The sequence below is a fragment of the Mustela erminea genome, chromosome 1 (genome assembly GCF_009829155.1).
Source record: "Mustela erminea isolate mMusErm1 chromosome 1, mMusErm1.Pri, whole genome shotgun sequence".
NCBI lineage: Eukaryota > Metazoa > Chordata > Mammalia > Carnivora > Mustelidae > Mustela > Mustela erminea.
The window spans coordinates 112,105,343-112,125,705 of record NC_045614.1 but is presented as its reverse complement, the minus strand read 5'-3'; the positions used below and the strand labels follow the sequence as shown (position 1 = coordinate 112,125,705).

Genomic DNA, 20,363 nt, shown 5'->3' with positions numbered 1-20,363 from the left:
AGGGCACACCCAGAGCATCGGTGGGCTCTGTTTAGAAATTGGTTTTACACGTAAAACCTGGACTTAACACTCGTATTTCTTTCTCCTTTTAACTGGGTCTGGCACCATCATAGCCATATAAATAACAGCTCTGTGTCAAACAACAAAAGACTGGGACATAGTGCCTTTTTAGAGTCCTTCCTGCAGCCCCTTCCCCTGCCCCCACCCACTGAGGGTCTTGCTGGACTGAGCCTGGGAACGAAAGTTGGGAGGCTGGGCCAAGCAGCCTTGTGCTGGGAAGCTCAGCCCAGGGTGCACGGATCTGAAAAGCCGGCCTGGACACAGACAGGCTCAGGCAGGCCAGCAGATGTCCCTAGTGCACCAGCTCTGTCTGGTAAGAAGCCCAGGCTGGGAGCCTTCCAGGCCCGATGCTGAAGCGGCCTCTGATTACAGGGACCCACAGCCATCACATTAGTGTACCATGGGGCCCAGCCTCTCCTACCAGATGGGGGTGGGGGTGGGGGATGGGATGCGAACGGCTGCAAGGGGCTACCTGCGTCCTTGCCTCACTCTCCCGCTCTAATGGGCAGTGAAACAGCCAACAGTCACCTGCAGGAGAAGGGCCAGGGGCAGGCAGCTTAATAACCTCTAAATTGGATAATCCTGTGGGGGGGGGAAGTGATTTCATTGAATAACCAATTGCCTCGATCCTAAAATCCTCCCCAGCAGCACATGCCGCAGAACTCTGAGTCAGCTGTACAGATTTCCGAACTGCTGACTGCGCTAGGAAAACGCTTTCCTCCTCTCTGATGACTCAGTGTGAAGCCACCGCGAACACAGCCTTGCAGAGATGTTCACGTAATTTACTAGCCCGCTCTTCCTGTCATTCCAACGAATGGCATGTGTGCTTTTTCTCTTTCACAAAACCAACAACTTTTTCTAGGGTGAAGTACACCAGGAGGCCTCTTTCCGGAGCTAGCCCCAAGGAGCAACCCCAGGAGCGAGTAAGAGCAGAGGTGAGGAAATGAAGACAAAACAGAGTAAAAGGGCAGAAGGATAAGTCCACAGATGAAGGAGAGACAAGGAGGGTGACCAGAGAAAGGTATCCTCTTTAGATGGAAGGGAGAGGAGGAGAGAGAAGTAACGATTGTTTCTCCATACCCTGGGGTAGGCCCCCCATTGTCCAGGTTGAAAACTTGTTTGGGGTTGAGCAGATAGTGGAATTTCCGAAGAATTCTATGGAAAAAACAAAAAAGAAGGAAAGAGGGACAGAAAGAGAGACAGAGAGGGAGAATGTCATTGTGAGAAGTCACAGTAGGGCAAACACCTCTGGAGCCCACCAGTGGCGGGAATCTGGGTGCATTTCAACCCAAGAGGGGAGAAGACAGCACAAGGCCCAGCAGACCCTGAAGTCCTAGGTCCAGCTGTACCGTTCACACCCCCACGCCCTGACTCAAGGCCTCCCCACCATCCAAGTAGCATTCAACCCCAGGACTATCCTCCCTTGCAGATGAATAAAACTTCTATTCTCTTAAAGCTCTGTCCTTCTCCCAAAAGTTCCATATATTCTAGGTCGTGCAATTCTGCTCTTTGTGGACTATACAAAGGTAACAAGGAACCCTCTCTGGAAAGCCCACTAGAACCTGGGATCAGGAGGAAATGCAGGAAGTGGGGCTGAGCAGGGGAAGCCAGGGGTAGTGACCACCTCTAGGCTTGGTGTCAGGTTCCAACTTGGGACTAATCAGGTCAGTTCAGGAGGGGTGTCCTGCGCCTTGGATGATGGTGGGTGGGAGGGGAGAGGTTCTCATAGTTCTTGCTTTAACCCTACTTATTATGTTTGTAAACCTGGGTTCCAGATCACTGCCTCATCTGTCCATGACCCTGAGCTGAACAGGACGGAGAGGCAGAGCTGGTTCACCCAATTTCCCTCTCTCCACCCATTCCCTCAGTGCTTCCAGGAGACGGGGCATTTCCTTCCCTGAGGAGGTCGTGCCCTACTTTCTCAGGAGTTGGACAGGCCAAGAGGTCCCAATCAGGCAAGTCTTGCCACTGCTCTTAATCAAGGAAGGGCCTGTGAGGCTGGGAAGGAAATCTTCATCTCCAAACCTGGTTGGTACTTGGGAGCCGTAATAATGGTTCATTCGATGGGCCCTAGGCTAAGGATGTGTCTGCTTTAATCCTCACCACGGAGCTATGAGAGGAGTGGAGGAAACCAGACCATAGAGACGTTAAGCAGTTAGCTGAACCAGGTCAGAAAGCGGTTGGGGGTCGGAACACACATCTGCCTGGCTCTGCAGTCTACCCTCTTAAGGGGAAGAAAAAAAAACCTGCGTGAACTTGTCTCAGCCTCTCGTTTTGAAAAAGAAGAGAACATACCTTTCTCCTTGTCTCCCTCCACTCTTGGGGTTCACCAAGACCAGCAGGGGGTGGGTACCCGGGGTGGGAATGATCTTATACTTCAAAGATAAAAGAAAAAGAAATTAGTTCTTTGTCCAGCCGAGACGACGAAGATGAGAGTTGACGCTAAGATGGCTTCCAGAAAAGGTGGACGGGAAGCAGTTCCCGGCACAGAGCAGAGGGAGTAGGGAGGTAGGTCTTTGTTCCCCGGCTGAATTTCCTGAAGGGTTAAGCAGCTAAGTGTCTTTGACGTAAGGGGACCTACGCAGTGCTAACGGTGAGTTTGAGGCTGGGATCAGAGATGCGGCAATGGCACCGTAGCTTCAAATCATTCAACAATGGTGTGGTATTATGTCTATAACACAAGATTAAAGATATATTTTTTAATTCATTTTTTTGAGGAAGCTGGATGCCCAATGTGGGGCTTAAACTCACAGCCCCTGAGATCAAGAGTCACACCTTCACCCACTGAGTCAGTCAGGCATTGGCTGTAAGCACAAGATTACACTTTGTGAGGGATACAACTGAGTATAACTTTAGAAGTTGTGGTCTTCTGGCCATACACACCCACCAAATAACACTCGTGAAGTTAACCATCACTTCCACTAGCACCTTCCACATCCACATTTCTAGCCCTTGTCTTTCTCTTGAGCTCTGGTTCCACAATTCTCACTGTCCAATGGATACTTTAGCCAAACATCTCACTATCATTGCAAACTTGCATGCCCAAACTCACGTGCCCCACAAAACTGGAACTGTTTCCCTTAAACATACTATTATCATTCTGCTCGTCATCTAGGGAAGACCCTATCTTGACAATTACTTCCTCGAATGTCCCTTTATCTCTGGCAGTCGCCATGGTACCCACACTGCTCGGGCCTTTCCCCCCTCAGGTAAGACCTGTATACAGTTCCTTCCCAGGACATCAGTCCTGCCACTTCCACTCAGAAACCTTTAATGACACCTTGTTGCCCAGAAGATAAAAATCCCAATCTCCTGATGTGGTATCCATGACATTTTAACACAGTCCCGATCTGTTGCCTCTTAAATGCTAAGGGCTTCAGTGGCAGTCCCAGTCCAGTCTGGCTCTGACTCTCCAGTCAGTGTGTCCCCTGCCTTCCCACCCTGGGGGTCTGCTCGCACTGGTTTCTTCTCCCCCTTGATGCTCTGAAGAGCCCTCTTCCTTTTTTGCAATCTCTTAAAAAGAACTTTGCATTCTGGGCGCCTGGGTGGCTCAGTGGGTTAAGCCGCTGCCTTCGGCTCAGGTCACGATCTCAGGGTCCTGGGATCAAGTCCCGTATTGGGCTCTCTGCTCAGCAGGGAGCCTGCTTCCCTCTCTCTCTCTCTGCCTCTCTCTCCATCTACTTGTGATCTCTCTCTGTCAAATAAATAAATAAAATCTTTAAAAAAAAAAAAAAAAAGAACTTTGCATTCTTAGGGTCCAACTCAAGAGCTATATCCTCTATGAAGCTTTCCTCTACCACTGCAGCTAAGACCACTGCATTTGAAACACAGAGTATCTTCTGGGTTCCCTTTGCTGTCCATTCATGTGGGTTTTGTTTCATGTGTTCTTAGGCAAATGTCTCAAAATATCAACTGGATTTTAAATGCCTTAGGAGCAGGGCGGGTGTGCGTGTAACCCTCCTACCAAGCACCCCGTGACACCAGACCGGGCAGTGGGGACTTAATAAACACCAGTGGACACAGCTGAGGGACAGACTGATAGGGAGATGCGTGAGGCCTACCTTTTCAGATCGCAAGCTGAAATTTCAGCAAGCACAGCACTGTGTTGTTTGAAATGGACGCTGGCATTCTTTATGAATGTTTAAGAATTTTCTCATCTGCCCAGAGTGACTGTCTGTGTGACACCCAGAAGCATCTTGGAGCCTAAGGAGTAATTCCTTACCTCCGGGGATGATATTCAAAATAGTTAATCATCTGTACAGCATGGACACTCCCAATCAAAACAGATGCAGGATAACCAGACAGTTGCAAGCTGTAAACAGCTGGTATATGGTACACCTTCTGTGTGTGTGTGTGTGTGTGTGTGTGTATCTGTTCCACCTGACTTACTGCCTTTCTACTTGTCTAGGGCTATGCCATTTTACTATGGTTCCTCCATCATTGTTGCTTATGTTTTAATTTTTAAGACATACTAATCTTCATGTTCTCATTTAATCTTAGAGCATCTCTGGGAGGTGGGCAGTGTAGGGACTGCAATGCCCTTTTCCAAACAAAAAAACATGAGGCTCGGAGACAGAGGAGGAAACCCTAGTTTTCCATTTCCTTTTCTAATACTCTTACTTGGTGAACCCAAGTAAAAAATGAGTTCTTAAGGGGCGACTAGGTGGCTTAATCCATTAAGAGTCCGACTTTGGCTCTGATCATGAACTCAGGATCCTGGGATCGGGTCTCGAGTGGAGCCCCACATCAGGCTCCTTGCTTGGTGGGCATCTGTTTGTCCCTCTCCAACTTCCTCTTCCCCTCCCCCTGTTTGTGCTTTGTCTCTCTCTCAAATACATAAGATCTTTTTAAAAAATTCTTAAGTATATATTCTTATGTATACATTTAAGGATAAAAAAGAACTTTGGGATCTGGTGAACTTTGTTTTGGCAAATCACATTCTAGAAACAGCTTGACTGTCTTGGAAAACCCATTGTATGTTTTCAATAAGTTTTATATAACTTGTTCCTAAAGAGGTGATAAAGTTAATATGACCATCAATGGAATCAGCCAACCTCCCTTTTTACCACTTGTCAATAGTGTGGTGGTCAAAAATAATCAGAAGCTGGAAATAAAGTGTCCCTCCTGTGTGATGTATTTATGTAATTAATCAGATGAGAAAGCAAATGTTGAGATTTATTTCTCTAGAATCCAAACCCTGTCCTCCCCGCAGGCAGCCTTGGACACGCTTAAAACGAGAGACCGGACTTGGGATTTGCTGAAGTACCTGCGTCACAAGTTCAGTCTTGGCTGACACACTGCCATCAGACTTCCCACCTTGCCTATCCTGTGACGAGAAAGACAAACGTATATCTTTTTAAAATGCCCTAGTTAAAATAAAAAAACAAAAAATCAGAAAAAAAACAAATAGTTAATACAAAGATACTGCAAAACCAGTAGAGAGTAGGGAGGAGTTTATCAAAATGGGGCTTGAACCTTAAAAAAAAAAAAAAGACATGCTCCCTATGGGTCTCTCTAGGACTCCCCAGGCCTCTGTCATTCTTTGCTCTGACTTTAACTTGGAGACACTGGAACAGACCTGGGGAGAAGAAACACTAAAACTGACAGAAATCTTTGTTGATTTAGAAGCTCGAGCTCTGGAAAGCCTTGTCTTAGACCTGGCTTTTCTGCTCAGCACTATCTAAACGATGGGATACTGCGTTAAGTCATTTCTTTTAGTTTTGTTTGTTTTCTTCAATGTTGATTATTTTCTATTGATGTTTATTTCACATGTGTTAAAATCCTCAAATCTCCATCCCCAGTTTTTCTATATACATATATGCCCTTGTCACTACGGTCTCGTCAAGCTTTGATGCCTGGCTTTGGAATTTCATAAATGGAATCATAGGGCATGTCTTTTTTTTTTTAGTCTAGTCTCTTCCGTTGAGCATCTATCTTTGAGATTGCCCGTGCTGTTGCAGCTAAGCATGGCTCTCTCCCACTGCAATGAGGTATTCCATTACACGGGTATGCCTCAGACCCCTGTGGTCAGCGGTCATTTAGCCGGTCTCTAGTTTTTTATTGTTATGAACAAGATCAATATGGACATTCTTGCGCCGGCCTTTTGGTGAAACAAGCACTTGTATTTCTCAGACAGATACCCAGGAGGACATGTTGGGTCACAGAGTTAGTGTTTTTCCAACCTAGTAGGTACTGCCAACTGGTTTTCCAAAGGGGTGCTGTTCCTTTCTTTCTTTTTTTTTTTTTTATTTTCATGAAAAAGGAGTAGCTGGTCAAGTCAGGGGTGAGGTGAGAGGGACCCGCAGGCCCTGGCAACATCTTGAAGACAGAAGGGATCGTTAAGGTGTTCGGTGTTTGGTCCAAAAGAGGAATATCCAACACAAGAGACAGAAAATTTCAGAAGGACCAAAAGGGACATCAGTATTCCTGCTTTCATCTCCAAACAAGGTTTGGACGCCTAAGAGGGCGTCCTCAAGGTGGGGAGAGATTCATATTTAGACAAAAGAGACAGGCTGACAGGGACAAGGGAGGCCTAGCCGCACACGGGTGGGGACAGAAATTCCCGCAGCTTGCTGGGCTGGCAAAGTGCATAGAATGTACGTGCTTTCTCCATGGGTCATTTTGGAGCATTCAAGAAGGCCAACAGTGAGCCCCAATCAGGGGAGTTTTCTCTCACAAGCTGATGAGTGCCGCCCTGAGCTTTCCAACATGTAAACACAAAACCTAGGAGTTGTGGGAAGCCCTCGGAAGGAGGTGGCTGTCTGAATGCCACCTGCATCTGAACCAGGAACCCAGAGAGCCCAGAGGCCTGGTGGGGCAGCACTTACCCGCGTCACAGGACATATTGAAGTGGGCAGCAAAATATGGTCTCTGAGTTCCCCACCATCACACAACGTTGATAATTCACATTTGCGGTGAAACTGGAGGGAAGAATGAAGAAGCGAGTGAGTGAGACTAACCGGGGTCAGTTCAGGTGTGAGCCTTCAGAGACTTGCCAGGGAGCCAGCAATGCAATACTCCCCCAAATCCTTATGCACTGCCAGCTTTGGCAGAATAGCTCTGTGTGTGTGTGTGTGTGTGTGTGTGTGTGTGTGTAGCGTGATGTGGTCAGGGGTGTCATATTGGCTGCAGGCAGAGAGAAAGGAGATTGAGCGCCGTCCACGACTGCTGGAGTGAAATGGTCATGGGCAGGCTGGGACCCTTCGGTGTGGCATGGCCCTGTGGATTCCAGAAACCCCCTTGGACCTAGGCTCTGAGACTCTGTAAGGAAGGAGAGCTTGTTGAACAAACTTGTGAGAGGCTGGAAATAAAACCTGAAACTCTTCCTGTACATTTTAAGACATCTACAGCCTGATGTGCAGACACATCTTTTCTGAGGCTGATACCTGGTCAGGGGGACAAGACAAGACACAGAGTTTCCACGGCAGGCAGGGCGGGCAGCGTCAGGTGTCCCAAGGGGACATAGACCTCTGCTGTGGAGTGGGGCTGCTGTAAGAGGTGTGCCTTCAACAGATGCCTTGAGGAGCAGGGGCTCTCGTGTCTATTTCCACTCCTACCCTGTGCCCCTGGCCCCAGACGACACCCAGGTGAGACAGCTAATGGTCTGGTGACTGCTCACAGCTCCCTGGCCACATCGGCAGTGGACCGGCCCTTCTTCTTCAGCAGCTCTCGCTCCCTGGTTCTGGGGTCACCTTTTCTCCAGGCAGCCTGGAGAAGCCCTGGAGATACTGTTAGACTCAGAGCCTGGAGCGGGGGCTCTTGTCCTCCTGGTCTTGCTCTCCTTAGCTCTGCTCATGCCCTCTGGCAGGACGTCCACTGCTCCCTGGCTGCAGCTTGAGCAAAAACACACAGAAAAGAAACAGGGCCACCCTGCGCGCCGACCCACCGTCATCCGACACCACACGCAGTGCCGCGCGGTGACGCTCTGGTAGCACTTGATACTTTTGTGGCACCGGTCACACTTGACGGAAGAGTTCCCTTCCACCCACGCGTGCTGCATCACCTGCAGGAGGGAAGGGAAGGGTGCCAGGGAGGGCTGCAGGGCCACATCCCTGCGGAGAAGGGTCTGAGAGGAGCCCAGGGCTGGGGAGGGCCGACGGGCTGCCTTCTGTTCAGTGGACTTTACTTGGTGGACACGGGGCTGCTGTGCCGAACTGCATAGACTCGGTCCCTCCCTAACTGCAATCGTGCTAATCAAAGTCGAGGAAAAACCACTTGGGCTGCACTTTGAATAACTCATTCACCCCGGTAGGCAAGCCTCTGAGCAGCGTCTTGTCTGGCAGTCCATCTGTCTTGCAGAACTCCCTGTGGAGTGGTGTGCTTGTGTGCGCCCTCTCCTGGAAGGCAGCGCGATGCAGGCAAGCACTAGAGGGCCCGGGCCACGGATGGAGCCCGCTGGAGTCACTGACCTTCCACTTTGCAGCGGGGTGACCTTGGGCCAGTTCCTGGACCTCCCTGAGTCTCAGGTCCCTCACCTATAGAAACTGGTATGATAAGTCCCCCCGCTGGGTTTTCTGGGGACAGTTAAGAGAGCGCACGTGGAAGAGGCTCCCTGGCACAGCTCTGGGCCTTGAGACGTACCTGCTGAGGGATAACGCCCTTCACGCTCCCATCTTCTATTGGCCAGTGGCGCTCAGTCCATTAGAACTGCCTAGGAGCTTCTAGAAGTCCTAATGCCCAGCCCTCACTCCAGATCAGATAAATCAGAGTCTCCAAAGACAGGACTCGTCATTAGTTTATTTTAAAGCACCATGCGTGATAATGTGCAGCTAAGATTGAGAAAACCTCTAGAAGGAAGTTAGAGGAAAAAGTTCAAAGACGTTAGTGTGGGTCAGCAGCCAGCAGTCTGTGTATCTGTTTCCTAGAGAGCTGCTTCTATCTGCTCCCTGCCCTGGAAATGCCACTAGCGCCACCCAGGAACTTAGGAAGCAGGTGGGAAAGTCTGAGTACGTGTGTGAATGCAAGTGAAGCCGAAGTGCCCCATGAGACCACCTTCTGGGAGCCTAAACCCTCAGTTAGCTCTGTCCAGGAATTCTACACAACTTCTCAAGATTTTCTGCTGGCCACTCTAAACAGCAGAATAGAGAGGGTATGGCCTCTACAGGGATGAGGGCACAGCCTGAAGAGCCAACTACAGACACGATAATAAAAACACATGGACAGATGCCTAGGTGGCTCAGTCGGTTAAGCGTCTGCCTTCAGCTCAGGTCATGATCCCAGGGTCCTGGGATTGAGTCCCACATTGGGCTCCCTGTTCAGGGAAGAGCCTGCTTCTCCCTCTGCCTACCTCTCCCCCTGCTTGTGTTTACTCTGTTTCTCCCTGACAAATTAAAAAAAAAAAAAAAACACACACGGAATATTTGCATGATTCCATCCATATGTGTATTAAGTAAAAGCTTTATTAAAGTTACTTATCAATTAAGTTACCATGTCCTCTCCCTTACAGGTTTTCGGTGAAATTGTTGCTCTGGAAGAGGTGTCATGTTTATTTTGTAGCTTCTCACCTTCTGTTGCACATCCCCACTGGTATAAAATAACCTGTTTGCTGATCAGTTTGTCACCCATGTGGCTGCAATGAATTTGCTCTGAGATTCTGGTTATCTTCATTTTGCAGAGAAAAAACATGAGGCCTCAAAGAGGTTAAGTGACTGGTCGTAGGTCCCAGGCTGGTAAGTGGCCAAGTAGGGACTCATGGCCAGGTCTTCTGACTGCAAGTCCATGGCTGTGTCCCACCACCGTGTTGCCTTCTCCAACCTCTTCTGGGATCAGAAGAGATGGCAAAGGACCTGGGTTACCCCTGAAGACTCAGAAGGTTGAGAATGTGTTCTGCTGGCCCATGAGCGGCCTCCCTCTGTGGCATGTGTGCAAATGGCCAGATGTAGGCTTACGGCCTGAGCCCAGGAAGTAGGTGGTGCGTCCTGGTGAAAGGTATGGACATGAAAAGAGGTGTGTATGGGCGTGGTGCAGGCGTAGACAAGAGACCATGCGGCATCTCATGAGGCATGCACGCGTGTCCTGGATCACCCTTCTCCCTCAGGAGTCCTGTGGAGGGCTGGATGCCACTCCCTGCCACTAATTATCTCCTCACTCAGGTTGAATGGACTCAAGAGTGCCCCTCCCCTGCTCATTTTAAGGAGAGCCTATTTCCAGACTCTGTGAATGGCACCACCCAATGGCCAAAACCTGGGAGCCATTCCTAACCTCTTCCTCACTCTCATCCACTACGTCCCGATCACCAAGTCCTAGTGCTACCTCCAGATTATGTCTCCAACTCTCCCCTCCTCTCCTCTCCCTCAGCCAGGAGACAACCAAAATATGCAACAACCAGCATGGCCAGGGGACCCTCAACACAGACACTGCCACTGCCACGTCTGCTGTTGTCAACGTGAGTGTATTAAGCATGGTGAGTACAGGACCCCCGTCCCCCTGAGGCAGTCCCTTGGTGTGGCACTGCTTCTTGCCTGAACTGTTGGAGAAACTCTGTTCCCTGCTCTGATCTCTCTCCTGCCCCAAGGTCAGAGCAGTTAACCTAATTTGCAAACCCAATCATCTCTTCGTGTCTCTTCACGGGGTTACAACTCTGCAGAGGCCCCTTCACTGTGCAGGAGATGCCTTTCTGACACCTCAGCTGGCCTCGCGAGAACTTCCCCAGGCCAGACCTACCACTTCTGGAGGACATCTCCTGTCACTTCCCTTTAAGCATCCTCTGTTCCAGTCCCACCAGACTAAGTACAGATCCTAGACTAGGCCACGTCTCCATGCCTTGCACTCAAGGCTTCTTTGGCCTGGGGTGCCTTGTCCTCCCTGATGCCTTGTGAAGTCCTCCCAATTTGGGCTCAAGGCACAACTCAAATGCCACTTCTTCTGTGGAACCTTCCCCAGCCTCCTCCCTGGTGTCTCCACTGTCTGTCCCACACAGCCCTACTGTTATCCTACATCTCACTTGCTTATACTTTGCTTACGTGTCTGTAGCTCTCCTACAAGACAGCACAAGCTGGGGACCATCTTGTAACCTGGGGACCCCCTAGCACAGTGCTTGGCACATGGTGGGTACCAGGAAGATGCTGATGGGTTGATGGATGAACAGGATGATATAAAGGCTGTCCCCGAGGCAGAGCAGGGGCCTGAGAAAGCTTCCTGCCCAGGAGTCTGTGGTAATGGACATGTTGCCTGGGATGCAGCATGCAGAAGAACAAGGCAGGAGAGATCACTAACCTCACCACCCCTTTTGGTTTTTGAGTATGTTTTGACACATCCAGGAATGTTTTTGGAGACACAGCGTTCATGGACAGTGTACTTGCAGTCTGGAAAAAAGAAAAAAAAAGAAAGATAGAAAGAAAGAAAGTGCTTGTGAGTGGTTACCTAGGAAGGTTCAGCCGTCTGCCCACCACCTCCACTCCAACCGAGTTCTGTGCCTCCCTCTGGGTGACCGGTTAGAGGCCGGGAACCTATGGGCACTGGTTTTCCAAATGGAAATTTGAAACTGCCTCCAGTTGCTCAGTGAGAGGAGAGTCCATAGTTCTCTCCCAGACACGTTTCTGTACCCTCTACCCCACCACACTGCCTCTGCAGAGCATGAATGCAGGAAGAAAACATCCCCAGAAAAGACGTTCCACTTAAGGGAAGTGTAACCTGCTCAGTACAACCAATGCCATGCATTCTGGAGAGGAAACGGAAAGACCAGGGGTGCTCCTCACTTTGGAATTAGGCAGGCCTGGGCCTGAACTCTGGCTCTGCCACTGGTCACCGCACACACGATCGTGGGTAACTTTCTTCCTGTCTCTGAAATTCAGTATTTTCTATAAAATTGGGATAAAATGGGCTCTCTTTCTCTTTGCAAGGCTTTTACAGCATCAGATGAGATAGTTTGTATAGCGTTGTGTGTGTCAGAATAGCTCTCCCATAAATTATTATTGTGTTGTTACCACTTCTTACTACGCAAACAGGAAGGCCCACAGGCCTCGAACCTACCAGGAATGAGACTGGGTTCTTCTATAAGAGGAGTGTGTGTGAGGGCTGGACGTGACTGGGTGCTGGAGGGACCGGGGGGGGGGGGGCTTCACTCTCCCATGGGCACTTGCTCTTGGTAGACCCACGGCCCAGCCCTGCTCAGGTGGCTTCTGTGGCCATGTCACTTGCTGACTAGCTCATGTGTGCAGCTTGGATAAACGTTCAGTGGCCTGACCTGCACTCAGGGGCTCTCCTGCAGCCGCAGCTCACCAGCGCCTGGTGGGTCCCGGCAGAGGGTTTGCTGCCTCTGTGGTAAGGTAGCTGGTGGGACTCTGTGCCACAGCCCCTGGGCCCTATAAAGCCTTTGTGTGCTGTAGCCTCTCCTCCTCTCCCCCTGCGCTCTCTCTCCACTCTCCTTCCTACAACACCCCTTCTCCTTCCTGCCCTTTCCATCTTTCTCCGGTTCTCCTTTCTGGTCTCCTTCCCTCCTTTCTCCCTGAGCTTTCTTCCCTCCTCTCTTTTCTGACTTTACTAAATGGATCATAAAGAGAAGCAGCGGAATTTTAATTTCCATTGCATTTATATAGCAGTTTTATCTTATTTCTTAAGAAACACCCCCAGCTTCAGCAAAATAAACATTCGCTAGAAAAACCCAACTCAAATGAGCGTGAGATGTTTCAAAATGATGTATGAACGTGAATCTCCCCCCCACCCCTGCCAGGGCTCAGTGGCCCTTGGCAGAATTCCAATGACAGGACAGCGGTTGTCCATTTCACATGGGTAATGCAAAAAAAAAAGGACAGAGAGCTCTTGCTTTATTCCCTGCTGTGGGGTCCTTCAAGCTAGAAGTAGCAATCCCTAGACTGTCCTGAAGAATGGCTTAGGTATGTGCAGAGCAGGGCCATTCCCGGGGTAAGGGGTTTGAAGGAAGCTGACTCACAGATGCAGCACAGGCCTTGCTTCCGAACGCCCATCAGCATGATGTGGCAGAAGTTGCAGTAGGTGGGCTTCTTGAAGTGCTTCATGGTCCAGGCGTGCCTCCCGTCCCCCTTGGAGCCCTGCAGGGGTACGAGCAAAGGAGATGCTGAGCAGGCTGGCGGGGGGCGGGGGTGGTGGCTCCTGGACATTTCTCTTTTTTTCTAAAAAGACTCTTCTCACATGTGGAATACAAGAGAGTCGTTTAACTGTTTTAGGGACTCTTTCAAAAGAAGTGCAAATCAAGATAAAATTCTTTGTTTCTAGAATTAGCAAATATTAAAAATCAGGAATATCTGAGTGGGGATAAAAGAAGACCTCTCCTATGTGGCTGGCAGAAGGGTAAGTCAGAACAAATTCCTTATCCATCGTCTGTCTGTCTATCCATCCATCTGTCCATCATCATCCTTTAAATGTTTACAGCTTTTGACTTAGAAATTCTGCTTCTTGGGTTCTATTCTAAAGAAATAATTCTTTAAAAAAATGATTTATTTATTTGAAGGGGGGGTCAGGGATCGAGGGAGAGGGAGAAGCAGACTCTGGAGCAGAGAGCCCAACGTGGAGCTTGATCCCAGGACCGAGATCATGACCTGAGCTGAAATCAAGAGCTGACCATTTAACCAACTAAGCCTCCCAGGGACCCCCTCAAAAAATGATGTTTGAAAGTCAGACGAACATTTTTGTGCTCTTCCAGGTGTTTAATCCAAAACTGTTTTTAAAAAAGGGAAAACTGGAAATATCCTGAAGGTTGCAAAAATTTTCCAAAGGTTAGTTGGATTTATTGTTAATGGATCATCAAAAAGATACTAAAAAGATTATCTAATGGCATTGGAATGTGCTCATGATACAATGCTAAGTGAATGCAAATTTGATGATGTATTATAATCTCAGTTTAACACAAGATCTAAGATGGGAAGAAACGTCACTGAACTGTTAACAGAAGTTAGCTACTGTTAGCAGTACCACAGATGTATTTTAATCTCTAATTTCTCCTTACCGTTTTTTCCAAAAAAAAAATGTTTTCCATGTTTTCTTCTTCAGTGAGAGTGTACCAGTTTTGTAATCAGGAAAAAGTCATTTAGCAAAAACAACACACTTCTTTCAACTTTCTGTACACAGATAAAATAGTAAAGAGAGATAGACAGAGGTTAAACCACTTCCTCCTGACTTGGCCCAGAAGCAAATTCATCCTTACCCACAAGTGAAGCCAAGCCTCATACAACCACATATGAGAGGGGAGTCCACTCTCCTAAGGCTGCAGGAGGGAGAGAGAGAAACTGTATCTTCAACATTACACCCAATGTCTCCCCCAAATGCTAAACCAGCCTCCTAGAAGACCGTAATTTACAACGGTAAAGGGGCAAACAAAAGCAAATGTGAACGTAACTTCTATTAATTGAAAGTCTAATGCATTTATTTTTACATAGGCACCAAATTATAAGTTTTTTACATTTGATATTCAAAATTCTGAAGAAAGCATCCCTTGGTGTCTTAAAAACCATATTGCTAAGTGCCATTAGATCTTCCAACTTCTAGCTCTGGGAGCTCAGCCTCATGGGAGGCTGTGGCTTCAGGAACATGCCTTCATGTATGCTGTCCCTGAACGTTTGTCTTGGGCTCCATCAAAAGACCAACATCCTTGGGCCGGTCTTAAGGGCGGTAAGAACTACTGGAATCAGGTCGGGGGCACTGACATAGAGACAGCGTGCTGGACTCACACCCAGTTCCTACTTCTGCGCACCTCTGGTTTGGGGTGGTCACGGCAGCCAGATCTGTCTCTGTGCCCAGACTGGGCTCCTCATGGTCTCCAGGGAAGTGCCATCTGCTCTTCCGAATGCTGGTCCCCTCCCCAAAGAAGGGCTAAGCATTTTTCTTCTTACTGCCTCAAAACACTGCTTCTTTAAAGATCTGAGTTTTATAGAATTATAGCTTTTTGTTTAATGGTTTCCACTTTAGTAAATAGATTTACTGATTGATTAAATGATTTAGGGAAAGATTGATTCATCCATTCACTTGATAAACATCCAAAGGATGTCTGTAAGAATCAAGTGAAATAACGTAAGTCAAGCTCCTAATCCAGCGCTTACCACATTGTGAATTAAAACTTTTATTAAGTTTCTCTCTGTGTTAGACGCTGGGGAACACAAAGCAAGTAGAGTGTTTGTAAGGAGGTAGATTTATGCCTATCCCAGAAATGAAGAAAGAGGGCCCTGGAGAAGTTATATAAATAGTCCAAGACTATAAAATAACAAACGACTTATTTCATAACTTGGTCTTGCTGGCCTGAGTCTATGCTCCTTTCATCCCTCCCCCTACTTACACATTCTAGGGTTTTCCTTTATGGACAGAAGGGAAATCACAGCAGTCTTCAGCACAGCTTCTTCATCTACCCTACAGAGCTGTCATTTTACCTGAAAATCCCTTTATTAACTCAATCAGATGGTTTTGTTTTCTTAGATACTATTTTCGTGGATGTGGGGTTAGAAGCAAAAGGACCCAGATGAAGGCTGAAATAACATTTCTGCTTGGGTTATAGCGCCACCACGTGGCCCTTTCATTTCCGCACAACGGAGTCTGCATGATGTGGGTGTCACCTCCCCAGTGCCAGCCTGGTACCCGGGAGGCAGACCATTTCTCCTCTGCATTTGTGCCATTCAGAGATCTCCTGACTTTTTAGTTGTCTCATGTGCGTTTTGAAAAAACTAAAGGGGCTATGTGATTTTTTTAAGCTACCTAGGGATGCTTTCTCTAGAATCTTGAATATTAAATGTAAAAACTTACAATTTAGTGCATATTTTTAAATGCACTTAAGACTTTTGATAAAAGCTACATTCACATTTGCTTTTGTTTGCCCCTTTATTGATGTAAATTACGGTCTTCTACAAGGCTGGTTTGGCATTTGGGGGAGACATCAGGGGTAATGTTGAAGAAATAGACCTCTCTCCCTCCTCCAGCCATATGAGAGTAGATCCCCTCCATGAAAAGAGTTGTATGCTGCCTTGGACTTAGCAAGTCCAAAACAGAATAGGAAATAGAAATTGCTTCCTTGTGGTTAAAATGTCTCACCTCCATTCTCACATTTCAGGAAAAAAAACAGGAATGCTGGAACTTCCACTTTGATTCAAGTACCGATAGCAGAAACTGTGCCTTCCTTATCTGAGCCCACCATGCCCTAGCTCAGGTAGATTATTACATATGATAGGTTCTTGGTAAGGAATCACTGAATAAGCATATTCTCTTCCGGAATATGGCAGTTGGCCTCTGGTACTAACTGGGTGTGCCTGAGGGCAAGTCCCTTTACTTCTCTGACCCTCAGTTTGTAAAAGAGAGAGACTAACGTGTGGATCACCAACATCATTTCCAGCTCTGACTTTTTGGGTCTTAAGGAATAAGAAGGCAGAAGTTATATAGTTCCTGGTTCCTTGATTTCTACTTAGCACTTGGGAAGTGCTGGACATGCTAAGATGATTGCAGGATTCTTTGTTCTTGAGTGTTGGGAATGGAGGCTCAGCTTCTTAACTGCAGAGCCGTCAGATGGAGACATTATGGGCAATGGCAGCCAGCGAGAGGCTAACCCAACTGAACTTCCTCTCTATGGCATTTCTGTAATCTCGAAGAGGTGTTGTCCACAACCTGTGCAACAGTCCACCATTCAGTGACATCAAGCATTTACCACCATCTAGTTCTTATCTTTCCTTTGTGTATGGAAGCGATTTCCCTTGCCAGATAAGGAGACCAGATCAGATGCGGCTTATATTACCATGGATTTCACATCAAACCTCTTTATGTATTCCCTATTCTGGTAAAACTGGGAGGTTTCTCTAATATGCTCTGAACTTTCTTTCATTTAGGTCTTTGATCAAGCTTTTCTCCCAGCCATAAACTTTCTCTTCTATCATTTCCCATCGGCCAATCATACCCGTCCTTGGAACCAGATCCAACATCACCCTCTAAGGGCTTTCTACCTGACCTTTATACTCAAGGATGAGACCTCAGACTCCCACATGGTACTTCCCAACAGGCCAAACGACCCCAAGGCTTTTTCCCACTTTCTCACTCCTCAATATGGGAGGTTTCGAAAGCATGGGATCTTTGGAGTCAAGTGCAAATAAATTCTGGCTCTTCCTTTGCTCTTTAGGCCCAGAATTTCAGTTTTCCATCTATACAAATTGGGGAAAAATATATATCTTATCCGGTTGTTTTGATGGTTAAATAAGATAGTATCACTGAAAAACCTCTACTTTGGGACACATCAGTATCTTTCCTTCCCTTCCTCCTTTCCTTCTTTTGTCAAGACTCTTAGCATATTTTACCCTAATTTGTTGAAATGATGGGATTCTTCCTTGACTCCCCCCACACAAATCCTCAACCCACCTGGTTGAGTCTAAGCTTCTGGTAGGGGAATATTATTTTTGAATCCCCTTACTGTGTTCAGAGCAGTACCTTTATTTAATTTAGTCAGTGTTCTCAGTCAAATGAATGAATATATACCAGGCACTAACAGGTGGAAAAAGAGGACTTTGGGGCTGGCTTAGAGGCTATGGTGTGCCCAATGGGAAAGGGAAGAAGCCAAGGCCATATATAGATGTTGATTTCCGCATGGAACCTGATGCTTCTGAAAGATAAGAGCTCTCTGAGCTCAGGCTTGCTGACTTACAGAGTCGTCCATGCCCAGCAGGACCAGCAGTGGGATGGTGGTCATCCCTCCATGGACCCATTCCTCTAGAGACACAAAGCCGTCCCGGTCATAGTCCATCCCCTGCAACATCTCCTTCAGTATCTGCAGAACCCAGAGAGCAACAATTGTCCACTTTCATCCTGCACTTCCCTGCCTCCCTCTGTCCCCTTCTTTCTCTTTTGCTGTGTTATCCGCTTTGTGTTTTACCCCTTTGTGCTCTGATTTACAGCAGGCAGAGCAGTGAGGGAGCAAACAGCAGTGAGGAGGCCAGGGTTCCATGCCCTGCCCTGCCCTGTCCTACGTGGCCTTGGGCAAGCCACCCCCACTCTCTGGGTTCGGCTTCGCTCACCTCTAAAATGAAAATAATATTGCTATGTGGGTAGCAGTGTAGTGATGATAAGAGAAAAGGTATAGAAAATGTCTCATCTAGTACCTGACTCATAGGAGCCCCCAAATGTAGCTACTAATATTATCTGGTGATTGAGAAAATCTTTAAAATTCTTTCTAGTTCTAAATTCCTTGAACCCTTGTTATAAAAATTTAGCTCTGGTGGAAAGGTTAGGGAGCATTATTAGGTATTATTATTTAAATTATGTCTTTCAATTTTTCCTATTTTTCAATTTTTTCCTAGAGAAAACAGAGGTCAAGGCATAGGACCCCAGAGAAGCTGCCTATGAGAGGGTGAGTCTGGGAGCGCATGCACGGTCAACATTTTATCTTGCTTTCATTCGGAAGTTCACTTGGACATCTCCCCTTGCTTCTAGAAACTTACAGGCCTCAGCTCTGTGGGATCCCACTCCAGATACTGGGCAATGTGAAGCATCTGGTTGACAATACGATCCATTTCCTAGAAAACATCAAGAGAACAGAACCACTGAAGATGTGTTTTCATGAGCAAGACCCAAAACCAAACCCCGTGGGAAGATGGGCAGGACAAAGCGTGAGAAGCAGCCGTGTAACACACTGGCCTTTCCTAAGGAGCTCACCATTTTTTTCTGCTCTCTTTTTCAGCCCCAACTACAAAGCTCTGTGGAGAGTAGACGCTCACAAGAAACAAAGAACATGGGCAAGCCGCAGGTATGCAGAAAGCTCACTGTCTTCTTCTTGGACTCCCCCTGAACTCAACTTCCTTCCTCAATTCTGTTAGTCTCAGGAGAGAAGGCACTCCTGTTTTCTCCTTTGTGATTCTTGCTTCCTAAATACTTCCTAAATACTAAACCAAGGCAGTTCTCTCCCCTCACCCTCTTTTATTGCTCCTCATTCCCAAAGCTTTAGCAACTTGGCATCCATCTATATCCCTCAGGGGTCAATTTGCAGGTGGATGTAGGGCCACTGTATTGGTCCTAGCTCAGGTCTTAACTCTATCTTTTGAGTGTCTCTCTTTCCTCTGCATCTTGCCTAGCCCTGAGCCCAGGACTCTGATTAGGACATTTATAAGGGCTACACCTGCCTGGTAAGCAAGACTTTTGTTTAGTACCAAGGTCAGGCTTTCTTTAAGACCTCACAGAACTGCTGGATGGGAATGAATCAGTGCACCAAGAGTCGCATGGCAACACACTAGACTGAGGAGGCATTTGTATCTCTTGGGCACCATGGAAGATGTTCATAGTAAGACTGATCTGGGGAGACACGTTGGTGAATGGAAGCCAAGTTCAAAAGTGTTATCTCCACCACGTAGGATGCTGGGTTAAAATAAGCAACCTAAAAACCAGGAGGGATTTAAAAAATTACATTCTATTTAAAATTTTAAAAATTCATTGCAAAATCACAGATGAGGTAATAAATGGAGGTAAAGTAGTGGGCCAAGCAGTGGGGACAGGGTGCAACAGATTTTCCAGCAAAAAAAGAGCTTGGTGGATTAAGCTGGGTTCAAGAGTCCTTGATTAAAACAATGTGATTCAGGAACTAAGAATTAGACTCAGTCTTGGTCTGTGTGAATGGGAAGGCATTTTCAGGAAGCAGAATAGGCAGATCTTAGGAAGAACTTGTTCCCCAGATGTCCACTCTGTTCAGGCCACATGTGACTACTTAACAAGTCTTGGAGGAATAGGTTCAGTTCTGTGTCATATTTTAAGAATGGCACTTTCAAACCAGAGCTTGGTCAGAGTGGTTATTTAAGCCTGCCTTATGAGAAACAGTGTAGAACACTGGGGGAATTTGAGCTTAGTGAAGGTCTTGGGGGAGATGGGACAGTACCTTCTAAATCTTAAAGACCTACGGTATAGGATCGATTTTCCACTGGTCCGCTGTCCTGGTCACCTACACAGGGCAGAAGTAAGCCAAGGGGTATAGGGAAGGAGCGGTTGGAGGCTGGCCTATTTTGGTCTCACTGCTAGGTTGGGGGAGGGGGAGAGGGAAACCGAATCCTCTTTTGTGCTGAGAATTTCTCTGGTAGGCGAGAGGTGCCTTCTGTGTAGGAAGGAAGCCCTCTCTACCTGTTCCCCCAACAGTGGAACGACAGTCTTGAGGCAGAGGGTGAACTCTCCACTCCTGAGAGTGTTCACATAGATCCTAGGCATCCATCTGCCGGAGATCTTCTGTGGAAAATTGAATTGGGTGTCTCTATAAACACTCACTTCCATCCACCAGTGTTGTCTTCCCAACAGATCTGGAACTTAACCCCTTCTTACCATCTGCAATGCTTCTACTCTGGTGCATGTTATCAGCATCTCTTATCTTGTTTATTCCAATAGCCTCCAAA

The 20,363-nt window shown here is 47.4% G+C and overlaps 1 protein-coding gene across 5 annotated transcripts in view; it reads right to left on the bottom strand.

Moving 5' to 3' along the window:
• DGKG (diacylglycerol kinase gamma) overlaps positions 1 to 20,363 on the bottom strand; it is a 197,322-nt gene that overhangs the window by 103,130 nt on the left and 73,829 nt on the right. For 3 of the 5 annotated variants that reach the window (XM_032338301.1, XM_032338313.1, XM_032338303.1), the window contains 9 exons: positions 18,435 to 18,509; positions 17,642 to 17,764; positions 12,950 to 13,067; positions 11,275 to 11,363; positions 7,946 to 8,062; positions 6,888 to 6,980; positions 5,327 to 5,386; positions 2,356 to 2,435; positions 1,141 to 1,215 (listed from right to left, as the gene is read on the bottom strand). In XM_032338301.1, coding sequence (XP_032194192.1) covers positions 1,141 to 1,215; positions 2,356 to 2,435; positions 5,327 to 5,386; positions 6,888 to 6,980; positions 7,946 to 8,062; positions 11,275 to 11,363; positions 12,950 to 13,067; positions 17,642 to 17,764; positions 18,435 to 18,509 — 830 coding nt within the window. The remainder of the gene's footprint in view (positions 1 to 1,140; positions 1,216 to 2,355; positions 2,436 to 5,326; positions 5,387 to 6,887; positions 6,981 to 7,945; positions 8,063 to 11,274; positions 11,364 to 12,949; positions 13,068 to 17,641; positions 17,765 to 18,434; positions 18,510 to 20,363) is intronic. The other 2 variants (XM_032338304.1, XM_032338312.1) reach the window with 2 other exon arrangements.